We start from the raw sequence: 12357 nt of genomic DNA on the forward strand, positions 1-12357 counted from the left end.
CGAGGAGATGGCAGGTCCCGAAACTCGTGAGGTGCTGAATCTCAGGCGCCGGAGGCCGGCGGGTTGGGGTAGAGGAACAGTCCCCGGTACGCCAGGAGCCGGAATTTCAAGGGCAACTCCTGTTTCACCATAGGAGCCCCCGGAAAAGAGGGCTCGGCGTGAGGGGATGACGGAGAAAGGGGAGATCAGGAGACGATCCTGATCGAGGAGGAGCAGGGAGAGACCGGAGGGCGGATCGGTGGAGCGGAGGAAGGTTCCTGGGTCAATCCGAGGGAACTCCCCTGGGCTCCGGAGTTCCGCCACTTCGCCGGTTGCCAGATCCATCACGCCGACAGTGTCAAGAACCTCGGGGTAGCCTTCGGGATGCTCCAGGGGAGCATTCTTCCGAGGGATGCCCGGGCTGTCACGGGCTTGACCGAAGACGTTACGGCCGAGATAGCTCAGGCTCTTTTCACTGTAAGTAAATGGTTTGCGTCCCGCTCTTTTCAATCTGAATGTTTACACTTGGTGAATCTCTTTTGTTCTTTGTTTGCAAGCGTGTTCTCGGGCATTGGTTATCAATGACCGGTGCAAGGCGCAGGAGAAGGAGACCGAGAAGCTGAATCGGGAGTTAGCCCGGAAGGAGGAAGACCTGAAGCTGGCTCAAGAGACTTGCGAGCTCTACCTGGCGGACTTCCAAAGGTGTGACAGGGAGAGGGTGCAGGCAGAGGGCAGGGCCGCCAAGGCCGAGGAGGATGCCAGCACCCTGAGAGTCACCCGGGCCACAAAGGTTGACTTCGCGAGGAAAAGAGGCTACGATGAAGGTTGGGACGCAGCCGGAGTAGAATATAAGAAGCAGGTTCGGGAGATCGAGGCCGAGCTGCATCGGGACCATTTCTTGGACGGCCTTCGGTATGGCCATGAAGCCTTGGTGAGGAGGCTCAACCTCCCTGAAGACTCCGATCTCCGAACACTTCCCGAGGCGCCTCCCGAAAAGCTTGTCCTGCCCGAGGAAGAGGAAGAGGTGGTGGAGCCTGTGTCCGAGGACCAAAACCCCGGGAACCCAGCCGATACAAATGCCCCTGCACTCGAGGACCAGCTCGACCCCAACGCTCGTGCTTAGGATAGTGTTTTCCTTTCCCCTTATTTTTGAGATTTCATGTCTTTTGATTCTGTAGCTTTGACTGGACGGCTCCGGACATTTGGAGTTTGCCGTTCCAGGATTTGTAAATATTTGATACCGAAGCTGTACCTTTTTGTTTATGGTTTGGCGCTCTGACTCATGATGCTTTGTGAATGAATGCTTTCCTTTCCTGAATGTTTTCTTTGAATTGCTTGTCTGATTGGTTTACTGCTTGGGTGATGATGCCCCCGCTTCGGTGAGATTTGAAGGGTTGTAAAACAAGTTTAACCGAAGCATTAACCGAAAATTTTTGCCAAGCATAGAAAGGATGTTTATTTAGGAAAAAGTGACCTGATCCGGAGCCCCTGCTTTAGGGGGGTCGGTAGGAACCAAATTATGGAATCAGAAGCAAGTATTTATTAAATTTTGAATTTTCACGCCCCTGCTTGTTAACGGAAATAAGCCTAGCGAGGAGTAGACGCGTGAGGTGGTAGTACTGCTTGGGGACGTAGGCCGAAGTTGCGAAGGGATATGGCTTCTGCCATAGGTTCGGGACGCAGCGAGTCTGAGCAGTGAGAGACTTTTGGTGGGTCGGTATAAGGGGCTCGGGAGGAAGCCGAGTATCTTTAAAGCGAGTGACCAGAAATCCAAACGACCAAAGAGGCCGGGGCGACTTAGTGGGAATTTTGTCCAAGGTTATCACCTACGGAAGGAAAATATCCCTGAAGTCGTTGTAAAACGGTCCGGGCAAAAACGGATCCGAGTGTAAGTAATTTAAACAACAAAGGATACAGGTAGTGCTAAGAAGAGAGAATTCTCATTCAAACTTGTTGGAGTGCTGTCATTACATAAGCAAGTTGCCGTTGAGATTTAAAAGGAAATGCAACATAAAAGAAAATGCAACATAAAAGAGATGAATTAGGCTTCGATAACCGGGTACTATCCATAGAACTTCTTCAGGTTGTTTGCATTCCATGTTTTAGCAATGGGGGAACCATCTAGCCTTTCAAATTTGTAGTTTCCTGATCCGAGGTGCTTGAGAACTCGGTAGGGGCCCTCCCAGTTGGGCATTAGCTTTCACTTTTTGGACTTCTCCACTACTTTTTTCCAGACGAGATCGTCAGGCTTGAATGACCTAAGGCGGACGCTTCGGTTGTAGCCTTTTGCAACCTCCTGTTGGTACGACGCGAGCTTGATCCTTGAGTTGTCACGTTCCTCTTCGGCTAAGTCGAGGTCCGAAGCAATGCTGTTGTTGTTCACCGACTCATCAAAGTTTTCGGTACGCATTGTCGGGAGTCCGACTTGGAGAGGGATGACCGCCTCCATTCCAAATGCCAAAGAGAAAGGAGTGCGACTGGTGGATCGCCGAGGTGTAGTACGGTAGCCCCAGAGTACCCTGGGTAGCTCTTCGGCCCACTTGCCTCGTCGTGATTCGAGTCGTCACTTAAGTCCAGATGAAATTGCCTTGTTTGCAGCCTCGGCCTGTCCGTTGCCCTGGGGGTAAGCCGGAGTGGATGTGTCCCATTTGATGCCGTACTCGTCTAATAGGGCTCGGTATTTCTGTCTGATAAACTGCCGTCCGTTGTTTGTAATAATGGCGAAAGGGACACCGAAGCGTGAAATGATATTTCGCCAAACGAAACGAATGATGTCTGCTTCTTCAATAGTTACCAAGGGTTCGGCCTCGACCCACTTTGAGAAATAGTCTGTGGCCGTTAGGAGGAACTTAAATCCTCCTGCGGCAACGGGGAGCTTACCGACGATATCCATGCCCCATTGGGAAAAAGGCCAAGGACTTGTGAGAGGGCTAAGATCCCGGGCTGGCTGGTGGATGATAGGGGCGAACATTTGACATTTCTTGCAACGTTTGACGAACTCTTCAGAATCCTTCTTCATTGTTGGCCACCATTACCCCTGGGATATGGCTCGGTGAGCGAGGGACGGCCCTACGGAGTGGCAACCGCTGTCGCCGGCATGAAGCTCTTCGATGATGCCCGGAACTTGATGTGGGTGCGCAACCAATAAGTATGGTCCGGTAAATGATCTTCGGTAGAGCTTGCTGTTGGGATTGAGCCAGAATAGAGCGGCTTTGTTTCGGAGTCGGTGAGCGTCTTTCTTGTCGGTAGGCTGGGTGTCATCGCGCAGGTAACCAATGATTTCATCCATCCAACTTGGGCCGAGGTCTATATTGAGGACCGCGTGGCTTAATATGTCAAGCTCGAAACTGGGCTTATCAATTGCGCTGAGGGAGATAGATCGATGTTCTGAAGAGGAGCAGGCCGAGGCGAGCCCTGAGAGTGCGTCGGCATGGACATTCTGCTCTCGGGCGATATGCTCGACGCGGATAGCCTTAAAAGTTTTGATGAGCTGGATGGCAGAATTAAGGTAGGTCGGCATTCGGTCGTCCCGGGCTTCATATTCTTCCGACAGCTGGTTGACTATTAGTTGGAAGTCGCTATAGTCCACAAGTTCCTCGATGCCCAGTGCTTGGGCTGTCTTGAGCCCGGAGATCAATGCTTCGTACTTGGCCTCGTTGTTGGAGGCTGGGAAAGTGAGAGAGAGTGAGCTTTCGTGTAAGACGCCGGAGGGGGAGAGGAGTACGATCCCAGCCCCTGCGCCTCGGCTGTTGGAGGCGCCATCGACGTACATTTTCCAGATATCCCCGTGAAAGAGCTTCCAAGCAGAGCTTGGACTTGTCTGGAGGGCCGCTTCGGGTTGCGGGGGCGGGATCGAAGTGATAGCGTCGGTTGGAGTAGGTCGGCGATGAAATTGGCGAGGACTTGAGCTTTGATCGCTGTCCGCGGTTGGAAGTGGATCTCAAAGTTTGCAAGCTCGACAGCCCACTGAGAGATTCGGTTGGAGAGATCGGCCTTCCGGAGAAGAAATTTGAGGGGGTACTCGGTCAGGATGATGATGCGATGCGACTGAAAGTACGGGGCAAGTTTTTGGAAAGTTGAGATGAGGGCGAGCACGAGCTTCTCTAGGGGGAGGTAACGTGTCTCGGCAGGAGTCATAGTTTTGCTGGAGTAATAGATTGGCTGGTGCTCCCGACCTTCTTGGCGGGCGAGCACCGAGCTTACAGCGTGCGGAGAGACAGCTAGGTAGAGGAATAAGTCTTCCTGGTCCCGAGGGGTGACGAGGAATGGAGCCTTGGAAAGATACTCCTTTAGTCACTGGAGGGCTCGATCACAGTCTTCTGTCCAATTGAAGCTCCGTCGGCTACCCTTTAAAAGTGCGAAGAATGGCTGGCATTTGTCCGAAGATCGGCTTATAAACCGATTCAGGGCTGCGGCCATGCCAGTCAAACGCTGAACATCGCGTTTGTTGTGGGGAGCCGAGAGCTAAGCAATAGCGAGAATCTGGGAGGATCGGCTTCTATACCGCGTCGAGAAACGAGGTGGCCAAGAAATTTACCGGAGCCGACACCGAAGACACACTTCTCGGCATTGAGGCGGAGCTTGTGTTTCTTGAGTATCTCGAAGACTTCGGCGAGGTGAGTTAGATGATCACTGGATCGCATGCTTTTGACCACCATGTCGTCAATGTAAGCCAGCATAGTGTCGCCTAGTAACCGCTCAAACATCTTGGTTATCATTCGCTGAAAAGTGGCCCCGGCATTCTTTAAACCGAAGGGCATAACAAGGTACCCGAAGACGCCGTGGGGGGTGATGAAGGCCGTGTTCTCGACATGGTCTGAGCTCATGGCAATCTGGTGATAGCCCCGGTAGGCATCCAAGAAGCTGAGTCGCTCGTGTCCGGAGGTGGCATCGACGAGCTGGTCGATACGAGGAAGGGGAAAGAAATCCTTTGGGCAAGCGTCGTTGAGGTTTGAGTAATCGACGCAAACTCGCCATTTGCCATTCTTTTTCTTGAACCGTCATCGGTTCTGGGGCGTTTTGGTTCGGGACCGACCAACATGACCCGCTTAGAGGAGGAGGCCTCGTTCAGCTCGTCCCGGATGATGCGAGCGGCCTCAGAGTTTAGCGGACCGTGTATGACGTGGATCGTCTGGACCTCTTCCTCGGTGTTAGTTTCGGTACGTTGTGCCCGAGCCGTTGTCCTCTAGTGATTGATGAAGTTGCCGAGGTGGCCACCTACAACGAGCTGCTCTAAGTAGGCCTTGAAGGGCTTGCATGCTGTGGTGAAGTGACCCTGCTCGTTGTGGTAACTGCATCGGACGATAGGATTCTTGATTTTCCCGTTTTCGGTTCCTAGCTTTTGATTTGGGAAGGAGAAGAAGGGCTAATCCTTCACTTGATCGATGATCCGGTAGATAGGAATGGTAAAGACGGTTTTCTCGGCGTTGAAATCTCCTGGCTTTAGTCCCCTCCTCTGCGACTGCTTGATGGTGTTGACCTGTTTTTTTGGTGTTGGGACAGGTGCGGGAACCGGTGTGGATATCGAGGTGGTTAATGTCTTTGAACTAGTAGACTTCCCGATGCCTCTCTCTCCTTTGGACTCGATGAGCTGACACCAACCCTCAATACGAGTCATAAGGTCTTTCATAGAGTTTGGCTTATGGCGAGCGAGGTCGTCATAGACTTGCTCGTCCTGGGAGGTGAGACCGAGCTTGAATCCTCGGGCCGAGATGACGCCATCGCAACCATCTATCTCATTGAATAGTTCCCAGTAACGGCCGACGTACTACCGGAGCGTTTCATTGTTCCTCTTGCGGAGGGCCAATAGGGAGTCGATCTCCTTCTCGTGCTTATTGCTAGTTACGAACCGGGCCATGAAGGCATCACAGAGGGAATCGAACGAGGAAATTGACCGAGCCGGGAGTTGATTGAACCAGGTGAGGCCCAGGTTGTTGAGGTTTTCAGGAAACACTTTGCACAGGAAGGCATCGTCCGAGGGTTCGTTCCGAAGAAACAAGGACATGAAGAGCTTGTACTGAACCAAATGAGCGTACGCCTCGGTCTTGCCGTAGTATTTGGCAAACTTGGGTTGGGTGAATCCCTTGGGGGTGGTAACCGAGTCGATTTCTCTTGTAAAGGGGGAGGTCGTGAGTCGCGTAAGTCGCGCGTCGCAATGAGGTCAGATCGAACGGTCGGGGCCGTCTGGACGCTCTGTCGCTGTACGCTTCTTGGGGACAAGTTTGTCCAATCGTTCATATTCCTTTCTCTTTGGGGCAACACTAACCGATTTCCTGGGAAAGCGTTCTTGGCGGTGATGGCAGTAGCTGTCTCGAGCGGAAGGCTCGGGGCGCTCAATGATCGGGCTCCTGCTGTATGCGCCACCGGGGTGCGAGACGATGGAACTTCTGGCTCGAGGGCCCATCAGGCGCTCGCGGTATCCTCTCGTCTGGAACTTCACAATGTCGTCATCTCCTCTGGCGCCCTTGTGAGGCTAGGGGTAGATTCCCGGCCTGTCTTGCCCACTCGGACCGAGTGGGTGGAAGAGGCAGAGACGCTCTCAGCATCGAGCCTCTCGAAGGCCGATGGTCTCCTTCGAAGCTGCATAGGGGAACGGGAACGGTCCCTATGCGATGTGTCCTTTGTGGCTCGAGCGTCTGCCGCTCTTGGTGGCTCGAGACGATCCTTGACTGAGGGGCGGGATCTGTGCTCCAGCAGGTGACCGACTTTGCGACTGTGAGGGGGGGTGTGACAGTCCTTCCTTCCGCCACGACTCCCGGAGGAATGAGACGGGGAGATTTGGAGGAGGTGTTTGATCTCCGCCAACTCGTCTCGGACGTGTCTGTCGTGGTCCATCACCGTCGCGAGATCGTCGATTTTTTGCTCAAGATGGCGGATGTAGGAGTGGAGCTTGGAGGATGGGCCTGTGTCTGGAATTGACGCTCCGGCGCCAACTCTGACGGATACATGGGTCTTTCCAAGGGCAGTTGCTCCGCCGGAAGCCAGGCTGTGGTCCACGAGGGAACCGAGCCCGTGGGCGGTACCACTGTGATGTGCGTCGTCTATTTCAACCATGTTTGATTCAGGAACGCTGAACGGAGTAGAAAGAGGGAAGTGGATACTGAAAGAGTGGCTAGGTCCCCAGCAGAGTCGCCAATTGTCGGGGTTCGATTTGACGGGACCTTGACCTGAATTAGTATTCCTCCTCTGCTGCTTCGTTCCCCTGCGCCACTGAACCTGCAACAAGTCACTAGGGCTGGAACAGCCCAGTGACACTTCGACGATCAAGTCAGACCTCCGGGGAGAATATAGATCTAGGGTTAGGGAAGAATAGCATACCCTTAAGGCGAGTATCCCTTTTGTATTTATAGACCTAGGTTTGCTTGGCCATCATGCTAGCGCGTGGAAGATACGCTCGGGTAACCGCCTCGGGTGACGTCATATGTGATGACAGGAGCGAAAGCGGTTACGGAGCACATGATCAGATCTGATTCTCATGATTACGTCTGCCATGTAATCCTCACGGACCCCCCTTGGCGTAACTTCTCCTGGAAGCTAAGGGAGCACCGAAGCGAGAGCACACCACGTCATCATTAACCGAGCCTCAAACCGAACCGTAAGACAAGACTTCTAGCCGCCACCGTCTTGACCGCGCCTCCAAGGGGACATTGGTTCGGAACACATGGCCAGGTTACCGTCTCGGTAACCGAGACCGCTACACATTCAAAGATTATTCTTTTAAGGAAAAAGATATCATGAAGATATGACTATGTAAAAAGTCGTTGTGCAATATTATACACGTAGCATACTTCATAACAAATAAAATCACTGCAAGATTATTCTTTAAAGGAAAAAGATATCTTGAATATACAAATTAGTACCATAAAACTAAAATTTGTAAACAATAATAAAACGATGCTTCGATGGGTTTTCTCACAAAAAATCGTTTTCAAAACATAGATCGGATCCTATTTGGACTGAAATAAGCAATCCAAAGCTGGATCATACATTATGAAATTGAGAACAATTGAGGGTAGTATTGGACAGTTCATATGACAACTGTCTCCTTTAGTTCAAAATATGTACCGGAGAGGATTCGCTTCCTTTCAAATAATACTACATTTTACACAACAGAGAGAAACAAGCCAAGCTAGTCGAGTTTGAGCTCGTGTTCGTTCGTTAAAAACTTGTTCAAGAATAAACAAATCAAGAAACAAACCAAGCTTAAACATTTTTTTTAAACTCGTTAAAATTTCAAACCAAGCTTAAACAAGCTATTACTTGGCTCGTTCGGATTATTATGTGAAAAAAATTTAAACTACTTGAGATTCAACTCGTGTTTGGCTTAATTAAGGGTGGATTTGGTTTTAAAAGTCAAATAGTAACTTATTTTGTCTTTATTCAATAAAATTCGCATTTATTAGTTTTAGGTCAAATTTTTATGACTTATTTATTCGTCTCGGCGAGAAGAATCGAAAAAATATAAAATTTTGATCGAAAGACATAAATTTTTAAGAAAAGACAAAAATAAGTAAAATAAATTGTCTTTTTGACTTATTTTTGTCTTTATTTAAAAAAATAATGAGTTTCGATCATTGTACTTTTTTACTTTTCTGATTTCTTTCGACGAAACGAATAAATAAGTCAAAAAGTTTAATGCAAAACAAATAAATGAAAAAAAATTAAAAGTCACCTAAGTTTTTAATCCAAACCTACTATAAAGCTCATTTGAGATCAACTCGTCTTATAAACAAACTAAGCTCGAACAATTTTTGGAACCCATTAAATTTTCAAACCAAGCTTCATAGTTTGACTCATTTATAACCCACCCCTAACGCGGTTTGTTTTGTTAATCAACAAAACATTTCTGAAGGTAAAGAGAGAGAGAGAGAGAGAGGAGAAGGAGAAGAAGAGGAAGAGGAGGATGGACAATTTCTCGGTGTTGCCGGAAGGATGCATTTCACAGATTCTGTCCATGACCTCTCCTCGGGACGCGTGCCGTTCGTCCGCGATCTCATCCGGGTTCGACGCGGCTGCCAACTCGGATCCCGTGTGGGAGAAATTTCTGCCCTCAGATTATCGGCAAATCATTTCTAGATCTGTATCTCCTGTCGTCTTCTCTACCAAGAAGCAGTTGTACTTCAGTCTGTTTGACTCTCCTCTCCTCCTCGATGGCGGCAAACTGGTAGGAAATACCATCCCCATTCCTTCCCTTGCTGCTCTTTTCTTGTTACTGAAATCGTACTCAGTTACTTGTTTAATGAATTCTATCACTTGATATATGCATAAACATACACTTCGATGGATTTTCTCAAAGTCTCTTCGCGCGAGCGAACCATTCACTGCAGTAGTAGACGGTTCAGATTTCAACGACTGGAGGAGGATTCACTTCCGTAAAAGATATATATTCTCACAGGACAGAGAATTCTACCGAAATAATAGTGATCTTGGGGTTGACCGGGCGGTCAAGGCCTGTCACTTATGGTTTGCTCCATCCTAATATCTTAGGTTCGAAACCTGTGCTATCAACTCCTCCAGGGCCAGCCAAGGGCGGAACTGTGTACAGGCTGGGTTGGGCTGTGGCCCAGGTCAACGCCCCAAAACCGGGAATATATATATATATCGGAACGGTTCAATGGACAACTATTTAGACACATAAAAAAACACCCCAACTCTCAATCGCATAGTTCCCGATCAAATTTTTATGATCCGAACCGTTCAATGTGTGCAGAATATGATTTTAAAGGTGCCCGCGAGAAATTAGCAAAAAAAATGACCGGAAAGTGCTTGTTTTAAGCAGGTTTTAATTGAACCGTTCATTAAATCTAAGTTAAAAACTGCTCAAATCAAGCCTTTTTTGGTCTCTTTTTTTGCTGATTTCTCGCGGGTAGCCTTAAAATCATATTCTGATCACATTGAGCGGCTCGAATCATCAAAATTTGATCGGGAACTATGATGTGTTTTTTTAGGTGTCTAAATAGTTGTCCATTGAACCGCCCCGTTCCGCGGACAATTAATTAAACACCTAAAAAACACTCCAAATCTCAATCTCATAGTTCTTGATCAAATTTTTATAATCCGAATTGTTCAATGTGGGCAGAATGTGATTTTAAGGGTGACCGTGACAAATTAGTAAAAAATATGATTGGGAAGTACCACAGCAAGAGCTTCTTTCGAACACCTCCTGTCACAAAACCTAAACCAAATTTCTTCCAAATCGAACCAGAGAGAGAGATACATGTATTCGTGAAACCCTAATTAGTGAATCGCACAGATCTTAAAAAGACATAACAGATTCGAGAGATTCAAACAGAGAGAGAGAGAGAGAGAGACCTGGGTGGTGGTGGTCGTAGCGTCCAGATCGATCTGCTATGTCTTCGTTCTTCTTCCTCGTTCTTCTCCTCTTCATCGTTTCTCTTCTCTCTCTCTCTCTTCTCTGTTTGAACGCTACCGAGGAAATGAGAAGAATTGGGTTTTGTTGTAACCCGAAACCGTGTTCGACCCGGGTTCAATTTGGGCGCCTTAGGATCCGCGAAATCCTTTTTAAAATCCCAACCAATCACTCCGTCCGGGATCCCTTAAGGGATCTGGAGTGTGTGTGTGTGTGTGTGTGTGTGTGTGTGTGTCAGGGCAGTTCCGTGGACAACCAATTAAACACCTAAAAAAACACTCCAGATCTCAATCTCATAGTTCCTGATCAAATTTTTATGATCCGAACTGTTCAATGTGTGCAGAATGTGATTTTAAGGGTGCCCACGAGAAATTAGCAAAAAAAAAAATGACCGGGAAAGGCTTGATTTGAGCAGTTATTATTTGAACTGTTCAATAAAAAACTATTCGGATCAAACCCTTTTCGGTCATTTTTTTTGTTGATTTCTCGTGGGTATCTTTAAAATCACGTTCTGATCACATTGAGTGGCTCGGATCAGAGGTGTTTTTTTAGGTGTCTATATATATGTATATATATAATAAAATAAGCCCAGTTGGTGTATTCTACTATGCAGAGCATTACTCCTTAATAAAGATACGCAAAAAGAAATACTCCGGTTTATTTATTCTTACGTTTGTGCTGAAATACCATTCTAATCTATGAAGCACCGGTACGCTAGAAACAATGGCGTACACGTACCTGGTACGGGTACGGGTACGGGTCGGGTACGCCGGAAACGCACCGGGTATGCCGGAAATGAACCGGGTACGTTCGTATGTTTAGGGTACGGCATGGGTACGCGAAATACTCTGATGGGTACGCAAAGAAGAAGAATAAGTAGATGAAGAAGAAGAAAGATCGAAGAAGAAGAAGAAGAAGAAGAGAGAGGAAGGGAGAAACCTGTTGATCCACTGCTACTGCGAGAGAGAGACGTCGGACGGAGAAGAGAGACGATGATTGATGGCGACGGCGAGACGATGATCGATGGTGACGAGAGAGAGACGTCGGACGATGATGATGATCGACGGCTAGAGTGTCAAAGAGAGAGAGTCGACGGCGAGAGAGTCAGAGACGATGTGGGAAGTTGTGAGCCCTAGGTTCATACGTATATTTAAAGGGTTATTACACTCCAGTCCTTATACCTTATCATATGCAACAATATGGTCCCTAAATATATGAAAGTTTGCACTTCGACCCCTGGTCTCTTTTAAATTTGTATTTTATTAAGAAATATATAAATTTTTTATAACTAATATAATGATGTGATTATACATGAGCTATACATTATACATAAAAACTCAAGCATATTAAAATTATAAAAAATAATAATAAATAAATATGCCGTACCCCCGCCGTACCCGTACCCTACTTTTTTGGATTTTGCCGTTTCCCGTACCCGTACCACGTACCGGTACCCGTGCTCGATAGATTCTAATACTTTCATCCGCGATGCTTCAAATCCACAAGTATTCTCTTTTTATGCAGAGCGCTAGTTGGTTTGCTTAGATTTATACTTATGTTGTTAAATACAAAACATTGGATGGTGTGTTTAGATTTAAATGTTGGTAAATACTTTGGATGGTGTGCTTAGATTTGCTCTGATGTTAAATGCATAGCACTGGCTGATGTGCTTAAATTTGTTTTGATGTTTAATGCAGAGGCACTACTGGCTGTTGTGCTTAGATTTGCTTTGATGTTAATTGCATAGCACTACTAGCTAGTGTCCTTAGATTTGTTCTAATGTTGTTAATTGCAAAGCACTGGTAGTCTAGAATGCTTAAATTAGTTTAACATATTGGTTTTTACAATCTTAGTCTTTTAGGTTTAAATTCTTTTAAGTTTAAATTATAATAGATCATAAAAAAAAAGGAGGAAAAATTCTTTTGTCGTTCTTCAAATCAAGAGTGAATACATCAGAAAGTGATGCTCCTTCTCAATCCAATGTTATGAGCAACCTCCTCCTATAATTC

At 47.4% G+C, this 12357-nt stretch overlaps 1 protein-coding gene across 3 annotated transcripts in view; it reads left to right on the forward strand.

Moving 5' to 3' along the window:
* The first annotated feature begins 8796 nt into the window (after positions 1 to 8796).
* LOC131300425 (F-box protein PP2-B11-like) overlaps positions 8797 to 12357 on the forward strand; it is a 36530-nt gene continuing 32969 nt past the window's right edge. For 2 of the 3 annotated variants that reach the window (XM_058326271.1, XM_058326272.1), the window contains exon 1: positions 8812 to 9142. In XM_058326271.1, coding sequence (XP_058182254.1) covers positions 8882 to 9142 — 261 coding nt within the window. In that variant the 5' untranslated portion in view covers positions 8812 to 8881. Of the gene's footprint in view, positions 9143 to 12357 lie in introns of all 3 variants that reach the window. The other variant, XM_058326270.1, reaches the window with a different exon arrangement.

The sequence above is a fragment of the Rhododendron vialii genome, chromosome 9a (assembly GCF_030253575.1).
Source record: "Rhododendron vialii isolate Sample 1 chromosome 9a, ASM3025357v1".
Classification (NCBI taxonomy): Eukaryota; Viridiplantae; Streptophyta; class Magnoliopsida; order Ericales; family Ericaceae; genus Rhododendron; species Rhododendron vialii.